Source organism: Mustelus asterias, chromosome 22, assembly GCF_964213995.1.
Source record: "Mustelus asterias chromosome 22, sMusAst1.hap1.1, whole genome shotgun sequence".
NCBI classification, from domain to species: Eukaryota; Metazoa; Chordata; class Chondrichthyes; order Carcharhiniformes; family Triakidae; genus Mustelus; species Mustelus asterias.
This window is the reverse complement of record NC_135822.1, coordinates 7,647,993-7,665,899: the sequence shown is the minus strand read 5'-3', so window position 1 is coordinate 7,665,899 and position 17,907 is coordinate 7,647,993. Positions and strand designations below refer to the sequence as shown.

General features: G+C 47.1%; 1 protein-coding gene across 2 annotated transcripts in view; it reads right to left on the bottom strand.

Moving 5' to 3' along the window:
* Positions 1 to 483: 483 nt before the first annotated feature.
* slc2a5 (solute carrier family 2 member 5) overlaps positions 484 to 17,907 on the bottom strand; it is a 42,935-nt gene continuing 25,511 nt past the window's right edge. For both annotated transcript variants that reach the window (XM_078238711.1, XM_078238712.1), the window contains exons 10-13: positions 16,052 to 16,153; positions 10,601 to 10,676; positions 3,022 to 3,149; positions 484 to 899 (exon numbers count right to left, since the gene is read on the bottom strand). In XM_078238711.1, the coding sequence (XP_078094837.1) occupies positions 675 to 899; positions 3,022 to 3,149; positions 10,601 to 10,676; positions 16,052 to 16,153 (531 nt within the window). In that variant the 3' untranslated portion in view covers positions 484 to 674. The remainder of the gene's footprint in view (positions 900 to 3,021; positions 3,150 to 10,600; positions 10,677 to 16,051; positions 16,154 to 17,907) is intronic.

Sequence of the window (17,907 nt, the reverse complement as noted above, 5' to 3'; positions counted from 1 at the left end):
GATATAGTTCTTGGGGCTAAAGGGATCAAGGGATATGGGGGGAAGGGGGGATCAGGATATTGAATTTGATGAACAGCCATGATCATAATGAATGGTGGAGCAGGCTCGTAGGGCTGAATGGCCTACTCCTGCTTCTAATTTCTATGTTTCTATGAGACATTAGGGCAGATAACCAAAAGCTTGATCAGAGAGGTAGATTTTTAAGAATATTGTTCAGGACGCAGGAGAGGTTTAGGGAGGGAGGTTTTACTGATTCACCTGCCCGTTACAATACTGTTGTAATAACAAGGGGGTGAAAGGTTATCGGGGGCAGGCAGGAATGTGGGGTTGAAGTTACAGTTAAATCAGACATGATCTTATTGAATGGCGGAGCAGGCTCGAGGGGCTGAATGGCCCACTCCTGCTCTTAATTCCTATGCCCGTTTGTATCTATTTGTTTATAATGTTAAATTGGTGGACAAAGGAATTAGATCGAGGGGTGGGATTTTCCGGCCGCGCTCGTCCCAAGGTCGGAAAATCCCGCCCGAGGTCAACGGACCTTAGCATGGTCCATGTCCCTGCCACTAGTATTCCGGTGGTGGGCGGGATGGTAAAATTCCACCCGAGGTATGCCAATGCGCTCGTTACTAATACTGCACTTCACAATTTTAACTCCAAGGGCATCACGGATTTGGTTAGAGTCTGGTGCTCTTCAGTGCTTTGACTTTTCCTGCTTCACCCTCACTCAGTTCCAGGCACTCCAATTCCAGTTTGACTTCAGCTTTGTTCCTCTTTGCCAGCATTTGGCTGATTTCCAGGAATGTCTTGCTTTTCGTTTCGGGAATAATGATGAAGATGTAAGCAAAGGTTGCGAGACAGATGCCTCCAAAAATGATGAAACTATATTCGCCGACCCCTTTCTGAAAGGAGAAATTTTTTTTTGTTTAGCAAGTCAAACATGTGATGATAAACATCGAGTAATTTCCCAATTGTCATTCCTGTCCATGAACTATCTCACTGAATATCAACGCAATGGACCAATGGCACCATCAACCGCCCTTTCCTGATCTGCGACCTCTAACACCTAGAAGGACCTAAAATAGAGCCATAGAGTCATAGAGGTTTACAGCATGGAAACATACGCTTCGACCCAACTTGTCCATGCCGCCTGTTTTTTACCACTAAGCTATTCCCATTGCCCACGTTTGGCCCATATCCCGCTATACCCATCTTACCCATGTATCTATGCAAATGATTTTTAAAAGACAAAATTGTACCCGTCTCTATTACTACCTCTGGCAGCTTATTCCAGACACTCACTACCCTCTGTGTGAAAAAATTGCCCCTCTGGACCCTTTTGTGTCTCTCCCCTCCCACCTTAAACCTACGCCCTCTAGTTTTAGACTCCCCTGTTGGCTATCTATCTGACTTATGCCCGCATTATTTTATAGACCTCTATAAGATCACTCCTAAACCTCCTATGCTCCAGGGAAAAAAGTCCCAGTCTATCCACCCTCTCCTTATAACTCAAACCATCAAGTCCCGGTAGCATCCTAGTAAATCTTTCCTGCACTCTTTCTAGTTTAATAATATCCTTTCTATAATAGGGTGACCAGAACTGTTCACAGTATTCCAAGTAGATGCAATGGAACACCACCTTTTTAAAAAAAAAATTCCATTCTTATCGTGACAAAGCCAATGTACAGCGTGGACTGGGCAGACCTGAATCCATCTCCTTGCTTGCTCCAAAAACCAAATTCAAATTGAATCCAATTCATAATCCCTACAAGAGGGACAAACAGGATCCAAGCTGACAAGGTAAGGTATTACACTCCATCTTGAGCCTGATCTAATGCTTGATCTTAGCCAAAAGGCTGAAAAGCAAACACCACCACCTGCAAGTTCCCCTCAAGCCACAGCCAACCTGATTTGGAACTATATCACTGGGTCAATATCCTAGAACTCGCTACCTAACAGAACTGACTGCAGCTGAGTTAATGTGTCGAGTCAAATATAACTCTTCTTCAGAACTCAGGGTTCCAAAGGAGAGTCATATTTGACTGAAATTTTTAACTCTTCCCTTCCCTATAAAGAACATTAGTGAACCAGATGGGTTGTAACGAAAATCGATAACGGTTTCATGGTCATCATTAGATTTTTAATTCTAGATTTTTTTATTGAATTCAAATTTTCGGAGAATCATAGAATCCCACAGTGCAGAAGGAGGCCATTCGGCCCATTGAGTCTGCACCGACCACAATCCCACCCTGGCCCTAAACCTGTAACCCCACTTATTTACTATGCCAATCCCCCTGACATTTAGGGGCAATTGAGCATGGCCTCTCAATCTTACCCCCACATCTTTGGGCTGTGGGAGGAAACTGGAGCGCCCGGAGGAAACCCACGCAGACACATGGAGAACATGCAAACTCCACATAGACAGTGACCCGAGCCTGGACTCGAATCCAGGTCCCTGGCGCTGTGAGGCAGCAGTACTAACCACTGTGCCACCGTGCTGCCTCCATCTGCCATGGCGGGATTTGAACCCTTGGGCATTACCCTGGGTTTCTGAATTTTTAGTCCTGTTTCTATATTTCGAACGCAGTCAGAAACGACTTAACCAAGTACTCCAAATTCAAAAAAGCAACTTTAACAATATGAGAAGAAATTAGATATAGCTCTTGGGGCTCAAGGGATCAAGGGATATGGGAGGAAGGGGGGGATCAGGATATTGAATTTGATGATCAGCCATGATCAAAATGAATGGCGGAGTAGCCTCAAAGGACTGAATGGCCTACTCCTGCTTCTAGTTTCTATGTTTCTATGTAATATCAGGGTGACTTTCTTTACTAGCTCCATTAGTTGTCCTTATGGCTTGTCCAAGTGAGATTTAACGATTTTAAGCAGTGTTGCATGACCTAGTCTGGTTCTGACTGGGATTAACTTTTAAGTTAACTCCAAAGATGCGCAGGTTAGAATTCTATGATGCTATTCTGTGATTCCGTTTAAATGCCAAATATGTGAAGCTGAAATGACATGTACCTCTAGAAATGGAAAAACAAGACCCACGATGAAGTTGGATAGCCAATGCACGGATCCTGCCACCATGAAGGCAGCTGGCCTGGAAGACTGACGGAACATTTCTGTTGTTATCACATATGGAATGGGGCCTTGGAGTGAGAAAAAAAAGTTCAGTTAGTCACAATATCAGATAGTCAGCAAAGTTCTTTCAAAATTAATCTCACCTCCATCTCTCCAGGGGAAAGAGTGTTATCCAGATTTGAATGTCCTTCATTCGACCTTATCTCCACACGTGCAACAGTCTATTTCCCAGCTAATGTGGTGTTTGTTTGCGCTGATGCTCTATCTCTGACCAGTGAGGAAAATGGGCAGAGGTCATCCCAGCACTCTCCCTTTCTCCTTGTCCAAAAGGTCATGTTTTAGTTTTTTATCTCTGGCAGGCAGCTAGATAGCTGTCGCGAACTTACATGGAGTAGAATCTCAAATGTATGCTCGAGTTCTCCATAGAATCCCCACAGTGCAGAAGGAGGCCATTCGGCCCATCGAGTCTGCACCGACCACAATCCCACCCAGGCCCCATTCCTGCAACCACACCTATTTACCCAATTATTGCCCTGACAATAGGATCAATTTAGCACGGCCAATCCACCTAACCCGCACATCTTTGGAATGTGGGAGGAAACCGGAGCACCCGGAGGAAACCCACGCAGATACGGGCAGAACGTGCAAACTCCACACAGACAGTGACCTGAGGTTAGAATTGAACCCAGGTTGCTGGCGTTGTGAGGCAGCAATGCTAACCACTGTGTCACCATGCCGCCTCTGATGCATGATGCACAACATCACCAAGCTGCCATTAAGAAAATGGGCTCTATTTTCCTCCATCCATTAGAATGATCGAACAGGGGAAAGTCATCCCTGATGTTTCCTTGTTGACGTTACAGGGCCTTCGGGTGGGGTGAGGAGTGTATATGTTGTGATGTATAAGTTGTGTGCGAAAGGTTGGGTAGGCCAATATGTCTTCATTGTCAATGTTTGTCCACATGGCATCATGAGTTTGCATTTCTACAGAAGTTTTCACAACTTCCGAATATTCTAAATCTCTTCAAGGAACAGGCAAACAGGGCAGGCCATTCAGTCCATCAAGCCTGCACTGCCATTCAATACGATCATGGCTAATCATCCACTTAGAATCGTAGAATCCTACAGTGCGGAAGGAACCTTTTGGCCCACTGAGTCTGCACCGACCACAATCCCACCCAGGCTCTATCCCCATAACCCCATCCATTTACCCTGCTAGTCCCCCTGACACTAAGGGGAAATTCAGCATAGCCAATCTTCCTAACCCGCACATCTTTGGACTGTGGGAGGAAACCGGAGCACCCGGAGGAAACCCATGGGGAGAGTGTGCAAACTCCAAACAGTCACCCAAAGGCCGGAATTGAACCCGGTCCCTGGTGCTAGGAGGCAGCAGTGCTAACCACTGTGCTACCGTGCCGCCTATACTGTGCCATTGTGCCGCCCATTGAAACTGTATACCCAGAGAATTGGCCTGGGCTGCTGGATTACAAGTCCAGTGGCATTACCACTATGCCACCATCTCCCCAGTCACATGAGCCATCGAGACTACAACCTCATCTCCAGACCCAGATAGCAACTTCAGCTTTTCCCCAAATACTTTGCAGTCAAATTATAAATAGGATTGTGCACACAGATTGATGTTCATGGGATAAATATAATGGAGGCGTTCCTTCATGCTACTTTATTTTACCCACTGAAAGTGGAACCTCCAGTTCACCTTTTGTGGCATCCAACTGTTTCTTTAATAATTCCAGAAGTTTAGCTTCCCCTCCCCTATGCAAAAGTTCTAGAATCCCTACAGTACAGAAGAAATCCATTCGGCCCATTGAGTCTGCACCTGCTCTCCCTGACAGAGCATGTTACCCAAACCCTGTCCCTGTAACCTCACGAAGTTAATCCCCTAACCTACACATCGTTGGACAGACACTAAGGGACAATTTAGCATGGCCAATCCACCTAACCTGCACATCTTTGGACTGTGGGAGGAAACTGGAGCACCCGGAGGGAACCCATGCAGACACGAGGAGAATGTGCAAACTCCACACAGACAGCGGCCCGAGGCTGGAATCAACCCGGTTTCCTGATGCTATAAGGCAGCTGTGCTAACCACTGTGCCACCGTGCCAACTTCAGGTGTTGAACACTGATTGACTTGTTGTGAGTGAGGCTGGAGCTTTGGGCCTTTATGTAATGTCACTGGGTCTTTGAGGTTCAGCTGGAAGGCTAGTTATGAACTCTATGTAATGCTCTACCTGAAAGACTAATTCCAACATCCCATTTTGGAATTGTCAGCCGAGACTACGTCGGCAAGTGCTGCTGAGACTTGAAACTTAACTCTCTTGGTGCTATCCCTTGGATAATGACTTGAAAAGGAGGAATATTAAAGATATGCAGAACTGTCTGAGGGGTATCACTAGACTAGATGGCTCACGTTGAAGAAAAGACCAGTAAGGACTTAATCTGAACCCATTGAGAGACTTCCAGCTCAGGAGGCCATTCAGCCCATCATGTCCATGCCAGCCAAAAAAGAGTCTAATCTTACCTTCTGACTCTGTAGAAACATAGAAACTAGAAGCAGGAGTAGGCCATTCGGCCCTTCGAGCCTGCTCCGCCATTCATTTTGATCATGGCTGATCATCAAATTTAATATCCTGATCCTCCGTTTCCCCCCCCCCTCCCATATCGTTTGATCCCTTTAGCCCCAAGTGCTATATCTATAGCAATATCTCTAGGTCCAGAGCACTGTTGACTTTGACATGTCAAGTGCACATCCAACAGTTTGTTATTCATGATGAGAGTTTCTACGTCTAACACACTTTCAGCCAAATTACCTATTTGCTGTTGTGCCATTCTACCATTCTACTTGTGCTTCTTCTAACTTAGTGTTCTGCATTCACCACTCACAATGCTGTCCCCTCTACATGGGGCAGACCACATGCAGACTGGGGGATAGCTTTGCTGAATACCTCCATTCAGTCCCCGGATATGTAGGGTGGCACGGTGGCACAGCGGTTAGCACTGCTGCCTCACAGCGCCAGGGACCCGTGTCCAATTCCGGCCTTGGGTGACTGTGCGGAGTCTGCACGTTCTCCCTGTGTCTGCATGGGTTTCCACTGGGTGCTCCGGTTCCCTCCCACAGTCCAAAGATGTGCAGGTTGGGTGGATTAGCCATGGTAAATGTGTGGGGTTACACACATAGGGTTGGGAAGAGGGCCTAGGTAAGATACCCGGTCAGAGAGTCGGTGCAGACTCAATGGGCCGAATGGTTTACTTCAGGACTGTAGGGATTCCAAATTCCGTTTCTGTGACCCTGAGCTTGCTGTCACTTGTTAGTTTAATTCTCCACCCCATTCCCACTCTAACCTCAAGCTCCAACAGTGTTCCAATGGAACTCAAAACGAGCTCAAGTAATGGTACCTCAGCCTTACCCTTGGCATTTTTCAAACCATTGGGGAGACCATGCAGATGCTACGACAATGAATGAATGAACACCGCTCAACAATCACCAGGCAGGAGTGTTCTCTTCCAATCGGGGAACACTTCAGCAGTCATGGGCATTCAGCCTCTGATCTTCGGGTAAGCGTTCTCCAAGGCGACCTTCACGACACACGACAACACAGAGTCGCTGAGCAGAGACTGATAGCCAAGTTCTGCACACATGAGGACGGCCTCAACCGGGATCTTGGGTTCATGTCACACTATCTGTAACCCCCATGACTTGCCTGGGCTTGCAAAGTCTCACTAACTGTCCTGGCTGGAGACAATACACATCTCTTTAACCTGTGCTTAACCCTTTCTCCACTCACATTGTCTGTACCTTTAAGGCTTGATTACCTGTAAAGACTCGCATTCCAGCCATTATCTTGTAAATTGAGTTTGTGTCTTTATACGCCCGGTTTGTGAACACGACTCCCATTCACTTGATGAAGGAGCAGCGCTCCGAAAGCTTGTGGCTTGTGCTACCAAATAAACCTGTTGGACTTTAACCTGTGTTGTGAGACTTCTTACCATTTTTCAACCTTCCAGCCGTAATATTGAGTTTAGATTTTCAATAATCGCTCAATCTTGGTTTGGGGCATTTTGCAATTATTTGCACCTCCTCTGGGTCCATATTTTCCCCATTAACCACCACCCCACACCGCCCCCCCCACCTCATCCAACCACTTGCACCATCAGTCCTTTTGTCATTTGATATCTACACACTGCACTGACCAACCCCAATAACAACCCATTGCCTTTGTGTCTCTCCCCACAGATGCTGCCTGACCCGCTGATACTTTTTAAGAACTGTTTCCATTTTCTATGATTCATTGTCTGGCCCCGGTTCAGTTTTCCAACCACAGATTCCAATGATCCCTACACATGGAATCAGTCACACTCTCTAAAGGGGATTTCAGATGTGAACAATGTGATGCCGTATTTGGATAATGAGTCAGCCACAAACTGCACTAGTGAGAAGCTCATGTTTGGTAAGGCCTAAGGGTTATAAATACTGCACACTGAGGATTCTATTTACAGAGTGTGATTGTGAAGCGGTGTAAATGCTTCCATTATAAGATCCGTTCACCACATGCATTTTTAATCTTCAGTGTGAGGATTGAACTTAGCAGTTGTCCAGCACAATTCTACAGTATAGTGTCATACCCCTGCCTTGAGACTGGAAGGATATATATATGGGTTCAAGGCCTACATTAGGTTTGAAGGACACATTAGGCTGCATTTACTGTCTGTAGCAGTGACTAGGCAAGCAGTGACCAAGCAAGAGTGTTCTCTTCCTGTTGGGGAACACTTCAGCGGTCACGGACATTCAGCCTCTGATCTTCGGGTAAGCGTTCTCCAAGGCGGCCTTCACGACACACGACAACGCAGAATTGCTGAGCAGAAACTGATAGCCAAGTTCCGCATACATGAGGACAGCCTCAACCGGGATCTTGGGTTCATGTCACACTATCTGTAACTCCCACGACTTGCCTGGGCTTGCAAAATCTCACTGTCCTGGCTGGAGACAATACACATCTCTTTAAACTGTGCTTAACCCTCTCTCCACTCACATTGTCTGTACCTTTAAGACTTGATTATCTGTAAAGACTCGCATTATTTTGTAAATTGAGTTTGTGTCTTTATACGCCCTGTTTGTGAACACGACTCCCACTCACCTGATGAAGGAGCAGCGCTCCGAAAGCTAGTGCTACCAAATAAACCTGTTGGACTTTAACCTGATGTTGTGAGACTTCTTACTGTGCCCACCCCAGTCCAACGCTGGCATCTCCACATCGCAGTGACTCAGACCAGGTCCAAATCTTGTTCCTACCCCCTGTTGGTTGACATAGCCTAAGAAATGTGGGGTCACTGTCTTCAGGACGAAACTTTAAACTCCAACCCTTCCTGTCCGGGTGGTGCAACTCAAAGAAAAGGCCGAGGAGGAAATTCTCCTGGGGATCTGGCCAACATTCTACCCTCTCTCAAAAACAGGTTTGGCCGTTATTCATCGGTGGTTGTAGGAGTTTCGGAATGGGCGTCTGTTTAGGCAACAGAGATCGCAATTCTTGTTTTAAATTAATTGATTGGATTAAGCGCATGGGAATGTTCTGAATTGTAAAACCAGATTAAAGAAGAGAGAGCAATACAGCACAGGAACAGGCCCTTCGGCCCATAAAGCCTGTGACGATATGTGGATTCTATCCCTCTGTTTGCCTCCTGTTCATATGTCTATCAAGATACATCTTTAATGTTGCCAATGTGCCTGTTTCCACCACCTCCAAACGGCAGCGTGTTCCAGGTACCCAGCATCCTCTGTGTGAAAAACGTTCTCCGCACCGTCTCCCCTAAACTTACCGCCTCTCTCCTTAAACCTGTGCCCCCCCGGCAGTCAAATAGACATTCTTTCAATGACATTGCAGTGAAGGTGACCCTCTGTGAAACTTGGTATCACATTACTTTTGGGGTCACTGGTTGTTCCATGCATTGTGGCAGTGCAGCCTAACTTACTTGTAAAATCTAACTCAAAATTCAACTGCACCAAATCAAATTCAACACAACAGCATAGGACGAGAGGTCATAGTCTCAGGATAAGGGGCAGCAAATTTAAAACAGAGTTGAGGAGAAACTACTTCTCCCAAAGGGTTGTGAATCTGTGGAATTTGCTACCCCAAAGTGCGGTGGATGCTGGGACAGTGAGTAAACTTAAGGAGGAGTTAGACAGATTTTTAATTGGTAATGGGTTGAAGGGTTATGGGGAGAAGGCAGGAAAATGGGGATGAGGAGCATATCCTGAACTTCCTAACTTACAGACCACAGTCAGTAAGGATAGGCAACAACACCCCCTCCACGATCATTCTCAACACCGGTGCCCCACAAGGCTGTGTTCTCAGCCCCCTACTATACTCCTTATACACCTCTGGCTGTGTTGCCAAATTCCCCTCCAATTCAATTTTCAAGTTTGCTGACGACACCACCGTAGTGGGTTGGATCTCAAACAATGAAGAGACAGAGTACAGGAATGAGATAGAGAATCTGGTGAACTGGTGCGGCAACAATAATCTCTCCCTCAATGTCAACAAAACGAAGGAGATGGTCATCGACTTCAGGAAGTGTGAAGGAGAACATGCCTCTGTCTACATCAATGGGGACCAAGTAGAAAGGGTCGAGAGCTTCAAGTTTTTAGGTGTCCAGATCAGGTGACCAACAACCTGTCCTGGTCCCCCCATGCCGACACTATAGTTAAGAAAGCCCACCAACGCCTCTACTTTCTCAGAAAACTAAGAAAATTTGGCATGTCAGCTACGACTCTCACCAACTTTTACTGATGCACCATAGAAAGTATTCTTTCTGATTGTATCCCAGCTTGGTATGGCTCCTGCTCTGCCCAAGACCACAAGGAACTACAAAAGATTGTGAATATAGCCCAATCCATCACGCAAACCAGCCTCCCATCCATTGACACTGTCTACACTTCCCGCTGCCTCGGGAAAAGCAGCCAGCATAATCAAGGACCCCCACGCATCCTGGACATTTTCTCTTCCACCTTCTTCCGTCGGAAAAAGATACAAAGTCTGAGGTCACGTACCAACCGACTCAAGAACAGCTTCTTCCCTGCTGCTGTCAGACTTTTGAATGGACCTACCTTGCATTAGGTTGATCTTTCTCTACACCCTAGCTATGACTGTAACGCTACATTCTGCACTCTCTCCTTTCCTTCTCTATGAACGGTATGTTTTGTCTGTATAGCGCGCAAGAAACAATACTTTTCACTGTATGTGAATACATGTGACAATAATAAATCAAATCAAATCAAATCAAAATCAGCCATGATCGAAGGAGACTTGATGGGCCGAATGGCCTAATTCTACTCCTATATCTTATGAATTTATGAACTTGTGAGCATGTGGGAAGAACTCACCAGAATGTGCAACTGCACACAGTTTGTAATCAAAGTGGTGTGAGTTTCAGGTTCTATAAGTGAGGCAAATCTTCACGAAAAGGAAAGTGTGAAATACTAAAGTAAAAGTTTTTGTACTTACTGGGTCCTATCGCATGTCCAATAACATAAACGATAATACAGGTTATGCTTAGGTAAGACATCCAGTCAACTGTATCCTGAAGAGAAATAAAAATTGGCCTTTTAATGAGTTTTAACCTCTTTCTTCTCTTTAGTTTTAAAGTTTATTTATTAGTGTCACAAGTAGTCTTACATTAACACTGCAATGAAGTTACTGTAAAAATCTCCTAGTTGCCACACTCCGGCGCCTGTTCGGGTTACACTGAGGGAGAATTTAGCACGGCCAATGCACCCTAACCAGCACCTCTTTCAGATCGTGGGAGGAAACTGGAGCACCCGGAGGAAACCCACGCAGACATGGGGAAATCGTGCAGACTCTGCACAGAGATCCCAGCTGGGAGTTGAACTCGAGTCCCTGGTGCTGTGAGGCAGCAGTGCTAACCACTTTAATGCATTCTAATTGAATCCTTTGGTGCCAAATACATTCATCGAACGAACTAACATTAAATGACGAGTGGGTTGATGAAACAATAAACTCAAAAAATCCCATGTCACAATGAGGAAGTAGAGCAGGGAGTTATGTCCATGTACTATTAATCACACTGTGTGGCAATTACCTTGTTAAGGGAATTGCTAGTTAAACGTGTGACATTGAATGTCCTATAAATAGAGACAGCTGGAACACTTTGAGGGGGAGAGCTTCTTGTAGGTTAGTAGCACTGAGAAAGTGTGTTGTAATAAACTGGCTTGAACCGAACAGACCAATCCTGATTGATTCTTCCACTTGTTATGAGTAACAAATCATCCTCAATGTTCTCATAGAAATCATCAAAACCCTAAAGTGCAGAAGGAGGCCATTCAGCCCATCGAGTCTGCACTGATAACAATTCCACCCAGGCTCTATCCCCAGAACCTCACGTATTTACCCTGTTAATCCCCCTGACACACAGGTCAATTTATCATGGCCAATCCTCCCAACCCTCACATTTTTGGACTGTGGGAGAAAACCGAATCACCCGGAGGAAACCCACGCAGACATGGGGAGAACGTGCAAACTCCACACGGACAGTGACCCGAGGCCGGAATCGAACCCGGGTCCCTGGTGCTGTGAGGCAGCAGTGCTAACCAATGCTAACCAGTGCTAACCAGTGCAACCGTGCCGCCCTGTTTAATGTTTATTCCTCAGTCGTCACGAAAACAGATTATCTGGGTCAATATCCCATTACTGTTTCTGGGAGCTTGCTGTGGGCGAATTGGCTGCAGTGTCTGCTATAATACAGTGGTAACTGCATTTCAAAAGTGTTTCATTGGCTGTAAGGTGACGAGGAACCCCCTGAGGATGTGAAAGGTGCTATATAAATGCAAGTCTGACCTTTCTCCTCCTTTCCCATAGCAATAATGCTGGGGATGTGGGCGATCAGTGAGGTGGCCCAAATGTTAATCCCAGGGGATGTACCATTCGCACCCGTAGATACATTTCCCCAACTCAATCAGGAAGCAGCTCGGGGCAGGGTGTAGGCGGTAGGAGGAATGAAGGGATTGGGGCAAGAATAACTTGAGACAACAAGTGCAGTTACTGGTGGAGTGGTGGAGGTGGGGGGTAAGGGGGAGGGGGGGGGAGCGTGGGGGGTTGTGTGGGGAGTTGGGTGGGGGAGCGGGGTGGGGGGGGGGAGCGGTCACTGCATTTGAATACTCCATTTCAAAGCTGAGATAAGTTGTTTTTTTCCTTTCTCTTATTAGCCTTGCTCTATCATGTGATTTAAAGGGAATTGTTGTCCAGGTAGTGGGCTGTATTTTACGTGCCCCCGCCAGGGGTGTTTTTGGCAGGGGGAGGAGGGTATAAAATAGAGCCCACCCCACCACCTACCCCTGCTATCCCTTCACCCCCCTCCCGTGCTCACCCCCATTATACAGGGGGTGGGCAGGTGCCGAAATCAGCAACCCGCCTACCATATTTTAATAAATAATCAAGCCTTGTTACCAAGTCACTTGACCGGCCCCGATGATATCCCAGAATTGTTGCGGGGCAGAAGGAGGCCATTTGGCCCATCGTGTCTGCACCGGCTCTCCAAACCAGCATCACGATTTAGCGCCATTCCCCTGCCTTTTCCCTCTTGAATGCTTTGATTGAATCTGCCTCCACCGCACTCTCAGGCAGCGCATTCCAGACCCCAGCTGCTCGCTCGTGTGAAAGGACTGTTTCTCACGTCACATTTGTTCCTTTTGCAAATTGCTTTAAATCTGAGCCCTCTCGTTCTCGATCCTTTTCCGGGCAGCAGCGATGTTGCTGGCCACATCACAATAGGCTAACGTTCGGCACGGGCAGTCGGGCCTGATGTTTTTCAAAGGGTGGTAATGAGGAGGGAGTGGGTCCTATTTTGGGAGGCTGCTCTTTGCCAGTCGGGGTCAGGCTCCCTCAGATACAACCAGACTGTCAGGCAGTTTGATATCGCTTGTCTTGCTGTTGTTAAGTAAAAGGTAACCCAACTGTGATGTGCACCAAGGCGTGGAGCTCAGTGGGTGGTAGGAACACGGAGCGAGGAGGAGACAGGGGCAAAGGGGGAAGAATTTTAACCAAAGACATTATCGCTGGGGCTCAGACTGCACATTTAAAAAATAAAGATAATTTAACTGAATGGGGAAGTACGCACAGACACACACACACACACGTGCACACACATGCACATACGCACACGCACACACACATACACACGCACTCACACACATGCATATATGCAGACACACACACACGTACAGACACAAACACACATGCACACACACACATGGAAAGACACACATGCACACACAGACAAGCACACAAAGACACAAACACGGAGAGGCACGCACAGGGACACAGACACAAACAGCCACGCACAGATTGATACACACACACACACTTATAGGCGTACACATGGGTCAAAATCCTAGAATTTTTTCCCCAACGGCATTGTGGGTTAACCCACAGCATGTGGACTGCAGCGATTCAAGAAGGCAGCTCACCACCACCTTCTCAAGGGCAACAAGGGATGGGCAATAAAGGCTGGCCAACCAGTGACGCCCATGTCACAGACTGACTGACATGCACACACACACATATCATTGAGATGGTGACCCAGACTAATTACATCCACTCTGTCTACAGCTCTCATAGACAATGGTCTCTCTAGCTCTGTGTAAATTGCTTTATTCCTGCCTTATCAAAAGGCAGATTGCTACTCTGCACCTGGACACTCCACCCACAACCCCCCCCTCAACCCCCACCGCTGACTGCAGGAAATGACCACATGCAGGCAGTCACCAACTTTTACAGATACACCATAGAAAGCATTCTTTCTGGATGTATCACAGCTTGGTATGGCTCCTGCTCTGCCCAAGACTGCAAGAAACTACAAAAGATCACGAACGTAGCCCAATCCATCACGCAAACCAGCCTCCCAACCATTGACTCTGCCTACACTTCCCGCTGCCTCAACAAAGCAGCCAGCATAATTAAAGACCCCCACGCACCCCGGACACTCTCTCTTCCACCTTATTCCGTCGGGAAAAAGATACAAAAGCCTGAGGTCACGTACCAACCGACTCAAGAACAGCTTCTTCCCTGCTGCTGCCAGACTTTTGAATGGACCTACCTTGCATGAAGTTGACCTTTCTCTACACCCCTAGCTATGACTGTAACACTACATTCTGCACTCTCTCGTTTCATTCTTATGAACGGTATGCTTTGTCTGTTTAGCGCGCAAGAAACAATACTTTTCACTGTATGTTAATACATGTGACAATAATAAATCAAATCAAATCAAAGCAGCAACCAATTGAATATTGTAACGGTGATTGGTGAGAGCCACGGAATATTTATTTTTGAAAAAGGAACGAGAGAGGAATGCCACCGGAAAGTGGATAAACTACGTACAAAACTCATGTTCTAAATAATTGAGTGGAATATGATCATGCAATATGAATGTTGTGTTCTGTAGGTGTTCTCATGGCATGAGATGAATTATGAATAAACCAATTGTGCTTTATCCCAGAACTTGTGACTGCTGAACAAACATTCAGGGCACAAGACACCTGAGGCAAAAGCCCTTTGGAGAATGATTGAGGGGAATGGCAGGCACCTGTGTTAAAGATCCCATTCCGAGCAAGGGGAAACGAACTGGCCTTCACAGCTGGCAGACAAATCAAAGACTGAAAATTAAAAGGAGCACAGAAACGGTGGCATAATTAGGAGGAATTTCTTCAGCCAGAGGGTGGTGAATCTGTGATTCTGGCCTCAGGTCACTGTCTGTGTGGAGTCTGCACGTTCTCCCTGCATCTATGTGGGTTTCTTCCGGGCGTTCCGGGCTTCCTCCCACAGTCTGAAAGATGTGCTGGTTAGGTTAATTGGCCTTGCTAAATTGTGCCAAGATGCTAGGGGAATTAGCAGGGTAAATATGCGGGGTTACGGGGTTAGGGCAGGGCGTTGGGCCTGGGTAAGATGCTCTGTCGCAGAGTCGGTGCAGGCTGGATGGGCTGAATGGCCTCTTTCTGCACTGTGGGGATTCTATAAAAAAAATTAAAGAGGTGTCTGGGGACTGAGGTTTGTGTTTGAATGTGCTGCATAGACACTTTTTGTGTAGTTTTACCATCGTTAGTTATTATCCACAGGCTCTGTAGCACTCTGAGACAGCTCCGCAGCTCCTGTCCCCCCGAGGGAGCACCCGCAGAACGGCCAGCCCCGCAACCTCCCTTTTCTCAGTGCCCGCCCTCTCCAGGCACTGAGCCTTACCTCAGTTTCCCGTTAACTAGCCAGCCAGCGTGAAATCACATTCGAGGGCAAACCGTTACCGGAAGCACGATTTGCACTCACTTCCAGTCCTGTCGAGTGCACCCTCCGAATGGACGGAAAATTCAGACCCATGAGATATCGTGAAACAAGCACAACACATTCATATGAAATTCCTTTGTTCTCTATTTTAGCGTCAATGTTAGCCCATAGAAATGAACTGGTGCCTCAGTCGAAATAAGACCATAAGACCATATGACATAGGAGCAGAATTAGGCCACTCGGCCCATCGAGTCTGCCCCGCCATTCAATCATGGCTGATACTTTTCTCATCCCCCATTCTCCTGCCTTTTCCCCATAACCCCTAATCCCCTTATTAATCAAGAACCTATCTATGTCTGTCTTAAAGACACTCAATGACCCGGCCTCCATAGCCTTCTGCGGCAAAGAGTTCCACAGATTCACCACCCTCTGGCTGAGGAAATTCCTCCTCATCTCTGTTTTAAAGGATCGTCCCTTTAGCCTGAGGTTGTGTCCTCAGTCTAAAATGCTAGACAAAGCATTATTTCACTGGCAGTCATGTCTAGGCTGCTTATATTGCGCAGAATAACTTCAAGGTCATGGGCTCCTGTTCGGCATGGCAACAGCTACCTGTAGGCTGAGTGGAGTAGATTGGAAGGTTTTGCACAGAGGAAGTAGCTTTCTACAAACCTGAAGGTTTAAGCTCATTGTTAACACTGCGCATGAAATGCAGCAAGTCGCAAATCCAATCAGGAGAAGAATCCTTCTTCCGACAGCTTCCACTATAGAAACCTACGGAGCAAAACATGACAGTTTGAGCTCAGCATTGCGAGTGTGCGGCAGTCATATCCAACTCTAATAACAAAAACAGAAAATACTGGAAAATCTCAGCAGGTCTGACAGCATCTGTGGGAGAGAGAATAGAGCCCCAACATTTCGAGTCTAGATGACTCTTCGTCAGAGCTAAGAGAAAAGAGAATCAGCAGAGATTTATACTATGGGGGGGGGGAGGTGGGGTGGGGGGGGCGGGGGGGGGGGGGTGGTGGAGGGGGGAGGGTGGTGGCTGGGGGGGTGGGGGGGGGAGGGTGGTGGGGGTGATGGAATGGGACGAAGGGAATGTAAATGAGGAAACGGAAGGCTGAGAAGGTGCTAAAAGTGTCCATTAAGTGATCAGAATGCATGAATGGCAGATCAGAGGTACAGATTATCAAGGGACTGCCTGAGGAGTGTGGCAGTGACCTTAAGGTGGGGGAAAGGTGGCAAGAAGGAGAGCTGGAATGGAGAAGTGGAAGAATGGAAGTGAGAAAGAAGGATGATAAAATGGATGAAAGCTTTGACAAAGGGTCATCTGGACTCAAAACGTCAGCTCTTTTCTCTCCTTACAGGTGCTGCCCAGACCTGCTGAGATTTTCCAGCATTTTCTCTTTTGGTAAAATGGGTGAATGAGATGAAATGAAATAAAATAAATGGGAATGGGGTGAAGGTGGAGGAGAGAGTTTATCCTCTGAAGTTGCTGAATTCAATGTTCAGTCCGGAAGGTTGTAAAGTGCCCAATCAGGAGATGAGATGCTGCTTCTCCAGTTTGCATTGGGCTTCACTGGAACATTGCAACAGTCATGATGTGGAGATGCCGGCGTTGGACTGGGATAAACACAGTAAGAGTTTTAACAACACCAGGTTAAAGCCCAACAGGTTTATTTGGTAGCAAATACCATTAGCTTTCAGAGTGCTGCTCCTTCATCAGATAGAGTGGATATCTGCTCTCCATATCTGGAGCAGATATCCACTCCATCTGACGAAGGAGCAGCGCTCCGAAAGCTAATGGCATTTGCTACCAAATAAACCTGTCGGACTTTAACCTGGTGTTGTTAAAACTCTTACATTGCAACAGGCCAAGGACAGACACGTGGACAGGAGAGCAGGGTGGTGCGTTGAAGTGGCAAGTGACAGGAAGGTCTGTGTCCTGCTTGCGGACGGACCGAAGGTGTTCAGCGAAGCAGTCACCCAGTCTGCATTTGGTCTCTCTAATGTAGAGTAGACCACATTGGGAGCAGCGAATGCAATAGATCGGATTGAAGGAGGTGCAAGTGAAACACTGCTTCACCTGAAAGGGGTTTTTAGGCCCTGGGAGCCAGGGAGGAGTTAAAGGGGCAGGTGTTGCATCTTCTACAATCGCATGGGAAGGTGTCATGGGCAGGGGGTGATGGAGGAGTGAACCAGGGTGTCCATGAGAGAACGGTCCCTGTGGAATGCTGACAGGGGGGCGGTGAGGGGAAGATGTGTTGAGTGGTGGCATCATGCTGCAGTTGGCGGAAATGGCGGAGGATAATCCTTTGAATGTGGAGACTGGTGGGGTGAAAAGTCAGGACAAAGGGGGGCCCTATCCTGGTTCTGGGAGGGAGGAGAGGGGGTGAGACCAGTTGCCCAGGGGGTGGGTCAGATACGGTTGAGAGCCCTGTCAACCACAGTGGGTGGAAAACCACGATTGAGGAAGAAGGAAGACATATTGGCAGCACTATTTTGGAAAGTGGCACCATGTGAACAGA